Consider the following 12,297-nt stretch of genomic DNA (forward strand, 5'->3'; position numbering starts at 1 on the left):
TGTAACATATTGAAAAATTCGGTATGTTTTTTTAGCCTTCCTTGACATGCTGAAAAGATACTGTGGTCTAGCAAACAACCATCTGACTGACTGTTTCACTTTGCCAGATTAAGTGTCGGAGGACCTTCAATTAGTACTAGATTAACAAGGTAACTTTAAGTGCATTTCTCACTGGTCATTTATTACTAATTGGTTTGTGTGTAGTTTTTGTGACACAAACTGTGCAACAGTTCACTTGTATTTTATCCTTCTAATAACCAATATACCCTGTCTTGCTAAACATTGCATTCATAAATGGCTGAACTTTAGTGCCTGGGCTTTTCCAAATAGTGTGTGCTTTTGCAAGGGCCATGGGCAAACAAGCTACATTCTCACGTTTAATTGCATGCCACACTGCTTGCTCAATCTTACTTGGCTGTAGATAGTTCTTCACTGGATATTCCAACACTGGAACATCCTTTGAAATCTGAGAAGCAGAAACTTCAAATCACCTGATTTCCCTCCCCAGCATTCAGCCTGCATAGCATGCCTAACATGGTAATACGACTACCCAGTTAAACTGTTGCTTCATACACATATGTAATTAAAGATGACCTTCTATAACGATGACTTATCATTTTTTTGTGTTATTGGTCCTTTTTTTGATTGTAAAGTCATTCTAGAAAAACAAACCTGTAAAATGTTTATTTCAAAGTCAGAATCCTGATTTTATTACAGGATATTGTAGTGTTCTTTAAATATTTATATGTATATATTCCCATATGGCAGCATCTTCTATCCCTTAGATTGCTAGCAGAAGTATTTTAAACTATTTATTGGCACAATGCCAGCTATTTTTTTAGACATTTTTGTGCTCACTCTGTTTAGAGGCTTTTTCCTAAGCTTTCTAAAGCTGTTTGTGTAATTGAACTTCTTTTTCATAATGAAGATCCATTACAGGATTCAGTGTGGCTGTATCCAAAAATTTGCTATTTTGCTTTGACTTTGTTTGACACCTTACCCCTATTTGGAAGTGGGGATCATAGGCAGGAAGCCCATGTAAATATTTATATTCCCTATGTTTATATGATTCAGAATAATACTTTACCAATCCCTGCAGTCAGCTTGGCTAAAACAACAGTTTTCTTGGTAAAAAAAAGAATACAGTATACTGGAAGTGACAATTGATTCTCTTTCCTGATTCTCTTCCAGTTATTTAGCTTTGCAGTTTGGCCACCCACATATGCAGGGTCGGACTGGGCCCGCACCCAGAAACTTCTTCATGTTTGCGTGTATGCGCACACACGTATCACGTCAACATGCAGGAGGGGGGGCACAGGGACAACAGCCCTGGTGGGGTCAGTCTATGGCTGCATCTAGACATTGGTGAAATATCTATATTGCTGTGTTTACAGGTCAACCAGTTATTTATACTGGTCCATATATGCAGATGCAACCAAAACCTTATTTTCCAGAATACATTGGAGCAGAAAAAGGATAATGTATCCTGATGTTTGACTTTATGAGTTGCAAGATGCTTAAAATTGGTTCTAAACTGATCAGGAAAAGGAGAAACAGATGCAAAACAAAAAAAAATATGAAATGAATGTGCTTGAAATAGCCATTGGCCAAACAGAAAATCATGATATTTCCCCTATAAGTGTATGCATGCTTGATCTGGTGCAAGCAGTTCCGCAATAAGGAAATAATAATTAACTGTAAAGGAAAAGCTTTCAAAAAAGTATGTGAATATTTTATGTATGTTCAATATATTATTTATAAGATATTTTTATTAGATATTTTTCAAAGCAAAAAAGGTTATTTTAAATTGTTGCCTACATTTGCATCTGTGGATATTCTCAGTCATCCGAGATGGAAATGATTCAGCTCTAAATCATAAAAATAGGAATATTAAATGTAACAAGTATACCATAAAATGTATTGCTTACTCGTTCAACGCAACACCTATCTTATCTGTCAGTTTCATTGGGGGGTACACACACTCTTTCACAGAAGAGAAAGGGAGAGGCAGAGACTTTAAATATGTGTGGTACAATCCAAAGTGTTTTTAAAATAAATATATTCCTCACCTTTAGATTAAGAACTTGTGCATCATATGAGCAATGCTTTTCTTTGTATTATTTCTATAAATTACAAGGAGATCAGCAGCAGCTCGTATCCAGGAACTCTTTAGAAGAAGAAAAGAAAGAAAGGAGTTGGAAGAGATGGACATGCAAAATGTACATCAGCCGTCTTCAAAAGTAGTATACAAGGGTCATCGGAATTCCCGAACAATGGTAAGAAATGTTTGTGTTCTTGCGAAGTGCAATAAAATATGAAATTTGTTTCTTAAAGGGGATCAACACCAAAAAGGTTTTATCAATGCAGACACTAAGAGGGTTATATACTAAATTCGAAATTATATAATTTTTTAAAATAAAAAAAAACATGACCAAACTCTATTCGCTCTATTTAATCGTTTCGGGTAAAAACTCCAAAAAACTCCAAAAACCCGAATCTAGGTTTTTCTGAAGAGCCATAATGTTTAGGATTTTTGTCTGAAATGGTTGGATTGTCAGGCTAACTCTGGTGCAGACCACAGAAACTTCAAAATAGGATAGGGACGTCTGCTATTGACTGATACACAACCTCTAATATTGCAAAATTAATTAGTGTAAATATAATTGCAATCTAAAGCAGTATTTGTTTAATCCTTTTTTCTCTGCATTCCTTCCAACTGTTTGCCAGCTGGTTTAGCTACAGGGATACTGCTTTCAATAGAAATGACAATAACATTCAATTGAAATAATTCTAAATAAGTAATTAACCTTTTAACTGCCAGGCACGTAGGTACTATGTGCTGGTAGTAAAACGCTCTGCCGCCATGCAAGCAAGTCCAATGTGCCCCCCAAACTAGGCAACAAGCCAAGGGGCACATATACTCACACAATTACACACTTTTTAGAGCTGTACACACATGCCTACATAAACACACACCTATTCTTTTAGTTCTTTTATCATTTTGCCTCTTGTTAATCCCCTAAAAACTGTTGATTTTACAGTGTTGAATACTGGATCGAGAATTCTTACAACAAACAACACTGTTGGATCAGTTATTTCATTGATTTGCCTAACTGTATTTGAGTGTCTAATTGAATTTGGATGTGGTTTTATGCTTACATTGTTGTTGCTTACATTTTTTTACCATTGTAGTTTGATAATTTGCAGTATAAACACATTTTTAGCAATCTTGTATTTACTAGAATGTGTACTTTCCAAAAATATATGGTTTTCAGGGGTACTTAATACACAGTCAGGTGAATTGGCAGCCGAGAAAATTCATATGCACTATTTTCATTTTGGGTCCACACATGCCACCTGCTTTGGTATATCTATGCATACTGGACATCAAACTGTTCAGTAGCACCTTGGTGTTCATATATAGGGTGTTTTGCAGTTTTATGTAAGAAATTGGGTGAGATAAATGCGTTAAATTGAATCATTTTAGGGGATTTTCAGAAATTTAATAAAAACCTGTTTTATGCTTATATTTGTTGCTTACATTTTTCAGTGTTGCAGTTTAATAATTTGGAGTAGAAACACATTTTTAGCAACTTTGTATTCTTCAGAATGTGTACTTTCCAAAAATATGAGTTTTAGGGGTTACCATACTTTTTTTGTTAAAACTGGTGTATTTATAAATTAGGGTAAATGTAAGCCATGAAATAAGTATCCACAAGGTACATTTTGGGGTCTTTATATACCATGTACTTCCATAAACCTATGTACATTGGGCATCAAGCTTTTCATCGGACCCCTGGCATTCATATTTGGAATGTTTTATCTTTGTACCTAATGATATGTGGGAGATAACATGCTGCAAAATGGAAGCTTTGAGGTGATTTTTGGAAATGTCACCTAAATCAACAACTTTAGGAAAGCTTTGCGGCTCTGTAAATGTGTTGATTTTGCTGTCCCTGAAATGACAGATCATGTGGGGGTGTCTTCATCTTGGGGCCCGCACATGACACATTCTTTGATAAACCAAAGCACATTGGGCATCAAGCTGTTCAGTGGAACCCTGGTGAATGTGTACTTTCCAAAAATACTGTATATGGTTTTCTGGGGGTGAACTTACTTTTCTGTACCCTTGCCTTTCACAAAATGCAGTATCTGTAATTGCAGAACTGATGGCTCATGTGTTTTCACTTTGGGGCTCCTATATGTCACATACTAAAGTAAACCTATGCATTAGTGCTGTGAGGGCCGCCCCATACCCACGGAGTGGCGTGGGTCTATAAAAGGAACCCAGAAGCTCGGGCGGGTGCTTGTGGAGGGAGGGTGGGTGCTGGTTGGGAAAATCCCCAGGTATTCATTTAGTTTTTTTTTATCTTGGTAGCTAATGATATTTTGGAGATAAGCTGCTGCCAAATGAAAGCTTTGACCTGATTTTTGGAAATGTCACCAAAATTGCCAAAATTTGCACCTTTGCCCCTCAACAAAATGCTGTAAATGTGTTGATTTTGCAGTATCTGGAATTACAGAACTGATAGCACATGTGAGGTGTCTTCATTTTGGGGCCCCTATATGCCACATACTTAGGTTAACCTATGCATATCACGAATCAAACTATTCAGCAGACCCCAAACATTCATATTTAGGGCATTTTATTTGGTTACCGAATTACCTAAAATTTCACACATTTTTATAAAAATTATTACTTTACGAAAGAATTGTAATTTGGTAGTTTGAAATAGAAAGCTATATTTACACATTTTGGATTCATCTGAATCTGTTCTTTCCAACAATGAGCAGTTTTCTAGGGTAAACCTACTGTTATGAAATGTTTGGTCTTGAAATCAGAAGTATGCAGTTTTGTGGAGCTGTGCTTTGGAAATTTGGTAGTGTACTGCTTTTGACCTATACAAGTGAGAAATCTTAAAACTGCATATAGGAGACATAGAACTTTCCAAATCTGTTATGTTCTCATGCATAAAATAAATAATGTGTGTTTGTTTTATGGCAAACATTGCTTTTTTAATTTTTTAGACACTTAGAAGCCTATATTTTTTACAGGAATTACACCAAAATTCTAGCATATTTTGAAAGCTTAGGTTTTTCTGTTTTTTCGGAAAAAAAAATATATATATATATATTGTTCTCCTGAGTAAACTAAAAGAACCCCCCAGGAAAGGTCCCTTAATTGAAAGAGCGCAACATGTTCAAAAATGGTCTGGCAATAAAAGTACAAAATCTGCTGGCAGTGAAAAGGTAAATGAACATAGGACTTTTGTGTTGCTGATACATTGCAGCTTTCACAGGAACAAGTCCGTATCAGAAGTAATATTGAGCTAGGAATATGCAATCATGAGGAACCCTCAAATACATGTTCCTTGCCTTATGTGCAGAAAATAAATATCTGCCTGCAAGAATCAAACATGGATTAGCATTAATTTCCCTTTTTGCCCTGTTTAGTTCAAGAAATAATTAAAACCTTAGATTTGTCATGATTCAAAGTGTGTTTAGCACAAACTCTATTAACTCAATGAACAAGAGGGTATACTACCCCTTTAAAGGATCTGTTAAGGCAGGCTGAAACATATTGTAATTGTCTTGTAGAAGAAATCCTGTGCCAAACATTTTTTGTGTTACACCTGTTCGTGAGTATGTGAGGAGCCCTTCCACATTAGAGAAATAGGAAGCATATATCATAGACCCACTTACCCGTTTAGAGGGATCGCAATCACAGAGATACAATTTAGCGATGTCGCCCCTGATACAGTAGTCGGGCCAACTTCCTGTGCCAATGTAATTACTTGTTGTTCGAAGCTGAGGTCTATTAGCGTGTGTTCTCCTACTTTGCGCATCATGTAGCCCTGTCATATCACTGATAGCCCCGTTTACCACGCCTCTTCTCGCATTACATGGCCAGGGAACCCCCTGCTGCCATGTGGGGGACACATTAACTCCTTTGTTCGCCCAAGTTCCTAGAGTGCCAAACCTCCGTATGCACAAAGAAGCCCTCTAGTGCGCACAAAAAGCCAGTGAAACACCCGCCTACTACTACAGAAATTAACCCCAGCACTCCAACATATAGCCCCCTGTGACACACTGCATGTTTTAGGCATGACACTTGATAAAGGGTTATGCCCGAAACATGTAGTGTGCCTACACTGCTAAATAAACACATTGCAGTTTAAAAACTACTGCCTGAAGCTTTTTTGATTCAACTAGTATCCTTGGATTATTGCACATGAGGTGTAACAAAGACACCTACTGAATCTACAGCTATGAAGTAATGAATTTTGGAAACTGAATCATATCTACTATAATTGTAGATTTGGCAATTTCAAACATTCTCACTCAAAACAAACATTTTGTAGTCCCCTTGATGGGGGCTAAATATTTTAAAAAATGTTTGAAATCACCCACATTCAAAGTGGAAATTATTAACCAGTGCTGTCAAGTAGCAGGTGTACATCTTTCAAACACATAAAAAATGCATTTTTAAACAATAAGAGTTAACACTAGCCATTTGGTGGTGATTCCCATTTACTTTGAATAGGAGTGATTGTGACAAAAGGCTCTGCCATTACCTCTGAAATATGTCTTTTGTTTACTGATGCATTTTTTTCTAACAAAAATGTGCAGTTGCATGCAAAAATCACATCACGACGCATCATCATGGGCCTTTCCTAAACTATTGACCCAAAGTAGGAAGCTCAGAATTGCTATCCTGGAATCAGGAGCCTTAGCCCAAATCATGACAAACCACTTCCTTCACCAAATGTAGTCGGCATTACATGTTCAGACATTGAGTTATGAGTGCTCACTTTGACTGAATGTTCTGTTATAGAGACAACTAGGATCTCCGCCATAAAGCAGCATGGGACTGCTACTTACAATCTCATAGGATCACTGTGACTGAATGCTCAGTTTTATATAATATAATATATATATATATATATATATATATATATATATATATATATATATATATATATATATATATATATATATATATATATATATATCTCTTGAACAAAATTGCAGCTTGCACTGACTGTGTACTGGCTGCTGGTGCAGAAAGCTCATAGAAGTGCCAAGGAACCAAAGAACATATCTCTGACATTCTTGTCAATTTGTCTGCTAGTATGTACCTAAAACAACAACATATCTTGGGTTTGAAGTCAGAGATTTATGGGGTAATATTTCTCCAATAATATTTCAGTATTGTCATTTCAGTATTCATTGTTTACATTCTTGCAAAAAAATTTGTTTTTTTACAGATTAAAGAGGCTGCATTTTGGGGCAAAAACTTTGTAATGAGTGGTTCTGATTGTGGCCATATATTCATCTGGAATCGGCATACAGCAGATCATTTAATGCTTTTAGAAGCGGATAATCATGTGGTAAACTGTCTACAGCCACATCCATATGACCCAAGTAAGATTTTAATTTTGTTTTGGTCATTTACTTTACTGTGAGTTAAAGTGCACAGGATGTTGCGGCGCTTAAGGACATGTATACTCACCACATCTTCAATCAAGGGTCGGTGCTAACGATTTATCTCACAGCTCCATAACAGAAAGCTCATGGCAAATCACTAGCTTAAAGGGCATCTTGTAACTTTGTTAAACATCTTTGCAAGACCAAGACTGTGCACATGCTTAGTGTGGTCTGGGCTGCTTAGGGATTGTCATAAACAAAGCTGCTTGAGTTCTGCATGGCTGGGAAGTAAGGTGGGGGCTCCCCCTGCTGTTCATAAGTATGATTGTTTCTCTGCTCAGTAGTTAGGGACCATCTGACAATTCCTATCCACAGCAGTAAATGAAGGGAGACTTTCACTGCAGGTTTCTTATAAAAACGGTACACATTTTTTTAATTAAAGTATATTGGAGATAAGTTTATTTTTCGTTAAAGAAAGTAAAAATTGTATTTTATTTTTTTGCCCTTAAATGCCCTTTAAAGTGGACCCGTCACCCAGACACAAAAATCTGTATAATAAAAGTCCTTTTCAAATTAAACATGAATCCAATTTCTATTTTTTATTAAAGCATTCATAGCTGTTGTAAACTCATTTAAAAATCTCAGCTGTCAATCAAATATTGTCTGCCCCGCCTCTATGCCTAGGCATAGAGGCGGGGCAGACAATTGCTTTCACTTTCCATTCAGCACTTCGTAGATGTCACTGCTCTCCCCACATTCCCCCGTTCTCTTCACCATTTAATTGTGTAACCAAGGCATGGGGATGGACTTCAGGTCCCCCATTCTGGTGCACAAACAAGATTCTGAGATGATGGAAGGCTTGTCTTAATAACAGTGTGCACAAAATGGCTCCTGCCTGCTTGCTATAATTATGAGTTTCCACTCTGAAGGAAACAAGATTCAAATAATTTATATAGTGTAATTAAAGTTCAGTAGTGTAGTAATAAGGCTTTATTCGTCCGTTATATATTATCTGCAGTTGTTGCTGGGATTCAGAATTACTGTATTACTGTGTTTTGCATACTTACTACTGTTCAGTATGACAGCTGCAAAAAGTTTTCTGATTGCAAACTTGTTCTACAGAATAATTTGTTCAAAACTAAAACAAAATGATAAAAATATTATTTACAAGCATATATACATAATTATAGCTTAATAAATGCTTAGAAGGTTCACTCTTTTCCCTTACCGGTAGTTTAATAATATGCTAGTTATCAAGTATATTTTCTTGAATTAGATCTCTTACATGATACGATTGCCTTTTCATTATTGTTATTAATAGAGCTACTCCTATTTTCCTTAGTTTTAGCATCATCTGGAATAGACTACAATATTAAGATATGGTCTCCTCTTGAACAAGACAAGTGCTTTAACTGGAAACTTGCTGAAGAGGTAATACTGATTGCTAAAACTAATATATTTATGCCTATACAGACCTATAAGTACACACACACACACACACACACACACACACACATATATATATATATATATATATATATATATATATATATATATATATATATATATAGTAACCCCCAATATATATATATATATATATATATATGTATATGTATAGAGAAGAACGGTAGCGCACTCCTGGGACTTGAATAAAAATATACTTTATTTCGACATGGTACATGTCGACTCCCCTCTAGAGCCTTTATCAAGACAAACCACCATTGCCATTACACCCCTTAAATAACCCACATAAAAGCCGCTCCTCCCCTTGTGCAAAGTTCCACCCACACATGAAACGCTTTCCCAATAAAACTTTACATAAAATGTATCCCAAGTAAATTTTTTAATAAATTTTTTTATAAATACTACACAGGTAAAATCTTATCACTGAACCAAAGGACACCCTGAAGCTCTAGCGTGTATTTAAAAAACAATTGAAAAAACATTGTTCATTAAGGCCCTTCGGTGCCATGGTGTTTAATCTTCTAAACCAGTTTAATCTTCTAATCAGTACACACCATATGGCCATGGATGCTGAAGGTATTAGCGCAACTAGTAGCGCTTCAGCCCACAACAAATCTGAACATTTTTTAGAGGCTCCCCGGGTAGCATCTCTGCCCCCTTCGGGGGTAGAAAAAGGCAAAGACACCCGATTAGGAGGGGCTCGAAGAGGACGACAGTCCAAGAAATAAACATCCCTATTTTCAATTTATCTTCCCACACACTATCACTGGGTGAAACATCACTGCTTAGTAAAGGACTATCGTACGTTCCAACAGTGTCCTTTGATGCATTTCAATTTGAAATTGAACTTTTCAAGTTTACAAGGTTATTGGATCTTAAGGATCTTTTCAAGGATCATGAGGAACCCACTAGAGGTGGCGAGGGACTTCGCCTAAAAAGTACATTTTGTCCAAAAACAGTGAATCCGTCCATTAAACTATTTAAAACAGCGATTGAGAACGGTGTTGCTGAACTTGAAAAGGATACCAAGAGTCATTTTTTGAATCTAACAAAGGAGGAGAGAGGAGCTATACGGTCGTTATGTGATGATACTAACATTGTGATACGCCCCGCCGATAAGGGCGGAGGCATAGTACTTTTGAATTACATTGATTATCAGAAAGAAATACTAATGCAATTACATGACGTTAATGTATATGAATGTTTAACCTTTGATCCCATCGTAGGTGGATTCACTTATTAATGAGGCTGGTATCAATGGGTGGATTACTGAGAAGGAAAAAGCGTTCTTATTACAACCATTTCCGAAATGTCCAATCTTGTACACTTTGCCGAAGATACACAAGGGCCTCAATCCCCCTACGGGGAGGCCCATTGTGTCAGCTAGAGACAGTGGCGTAACTACCAGGGGAGCAGAGGGTGCAATTGGACCAGGGCCCACACCCCCGCAGGGCCCCCCAGCAGATCGCACCCCACTGTAGCCGCAAAGAAAATTGACGTGAAGTGGGGTAGGGGGGCCCCAGCTGCATGGCCCGCACCAGGGCCCTCCCCTACCTAGTTACGTTACTGGCTAGAGATAGTTTGTTACATCCACTGGGAATGTATCTGGATCGAATGCTGCAACCAGTGGTCCAGGGTACATGGTCATATCTAAGGGATACTCCTCATTTTTTGGAATGTATCAATGAGTTAGAACTTCCTGTTGATAGAATGATTTGTGTAGCCACAATAGATGTGGCAAGCTTATATACTTGTATCCCTCACCAAGAAGGACTCGAATCGGTAAGACTGGCCTTAGAACAATTTAATGGGTTTATCGGTCCACCAATACAGTTCATGTTATCACTCTTAGAGTTATGCCTGAAACTTAATTATTTCCGCTTTGAAAAGCATTTCTATTTGCAGAAGACTGGGACGGCTATGCGGGCTTCGATGGCCCCAGCATACGCCAATTTATATATGCACCATTATGAAAGTGTCAACATTCTAGAGAAATTTGGTAAGCAGCTCATTTGCTACAAAAGATTTATCGACGATGTCTTTGTGGTGTGGGGCGGTGACATGTCGTCCTTTGGGGAGATGCTTCAGTATCTCAATAATCTACAAACTCCGATCAGGTTCACGGCCATATGCGACGAGTATAAAGTCCAATTTTTGGATGTTGAGGTTTGGCGTGAACAAAACAAACTACATTATTCCTTATTTAGAAAAAGCACTGATCGGAATACTCTCCTTCATAGGTCGAGTTGTCACCCTCCCACTCTAAAACAATCTTTACCAGTTTCACAATTCTGTCGTGTTCTGCGTAATAATTCAAACCCAAAAAGATGTCAAGTGCAGATTAATGAAATGTGGGATAAATTTAAAGCACGAGGCTATGAGGCTAATGTGTTGCACAAAGCATTACACCGTGCCAAAATGAAAGTGGAAGCATCACGAGTTGTCATCCAATATTAGGATGATGTTTGCCACCAGATATAATACTTCCTCGTGCCAAATAGGCCAGTTAGTGAGAGATAATTGGTCGATTATCAAGGCGGACAAGGATTTGGCTAAAATCTGTCCGGATCCTCCAATAATGACATATACTCGCGGACAAAATCTCCGTGATCTGCTAGTGGTGACGGACCCGGTGAAATGTTACCAGCGTCAACAGTCAACTTGGCTGCCATCTGGTAAGCCGGGGAGTTTCCGATGTCCTAGCTGTATTTCATATAGGTATATGTCTCCAGGAGAAGTATTTTGTCACCCCCATACAGGACAGAAAATTAAGATCAAGCACCACATAGGTTGTACGACTACACATGTGATATATATGATTACCTGCCCGTGTGGCTTAGCCTATATTGGCAAGACAGGCTTGACTCTTAGAATCCGGATGGATGGACATAGGTCTGCGATCAGCACGGCGTTCAGGGATGGGAAGTCAGTTAAACTGGTGGCCAAGCATTTCCTTGAAAAAGGCCATAGATTACCTACTTTTAAGTATATTGGAATACACCATGTACCTGAACCCAGGAGAGGTGGCAATAGATCACAATTACTTTTGCAGCGTGAAACCTAGAAGATTAAACACCATGGCACCGAAGGGCCTTAATAAACAATGTTTTTTCAATTGTTTTTTAAATACACGCTAGAGCTTCAGGGTGTCCTTTGGTTCAGTGATAAGATTTTACCTGTGTAGTATTTATAAAACATTTTATTAAAAAATGTACTTGGGATACATTTTATGTAAAGTGTTAGTGGGAAAGCGTTTCATGTGTGGGTGGAACATTGCACAAGGGGAGGAGCGGCTTTTATGTGGGTTATTTAAGGGGTGTAATGGCAAAGGTGGTTTGTCTTGATAAAGGCTCTAGAGGGGAGCCGAAACGTCGATTTTGTACCATGTCGAAATAAAGTATATTT

General features: G+C 37.6%; 1 protein-coding gene across 7 annotated transcripts in view; it reads left to right on the forward strand.

The window, feature by feature from the left end:
• Window positions 1–12,297, forward strand: part of dcaf6.L (DDB1 and CUL4 associated factor 6 L homeolog) — a 112,789-nt gene that overhangs the window by 93,233 nt on the left and 7,259 nt on the right. For 5 of the 7 annotated variants that reach the window (XM_018244984.2, XM_018244985.2, XM_041580948.1 and 2 more), the window contains 4 exons: window positions 108–149; window positions 2,138–2,276; window positions 7,269–7,425; window positions 8,771–8,859. In XM_018244984.2, the coding sequence (XP_018100473.1) occupies window positions 108–149; window positions 2,138–2,276; window positions 7,269–7,425; window positions 8,771–8,859 (427 nt within the window). The remainder of the gene's footprint in view (window positions 1–107; window positions 150–2,137; window positions 2,277–7,268; window positions 7,426–8,770; window positions 8,860–12,297) is intronic. The other 2 variants (XM_018244986.2, XM_018244988.2) reach the window with 1 other exon arrangement.

This window comes from Xenopus laevis, chromosome 2L, assembly GCF_017654675.1.
Source record: "Xenopus laevis strain J_2021 chromosome 2L, Xenopus_laevis_v10.1, whole genome shotgun sequence".
Taxonomy (NCBI): domain Eukaryota; kingdom Metazoa; phylum Chordata; class Amphibia; order Anura; family Pipidae; genus Xenopus; species Xenopus laevis.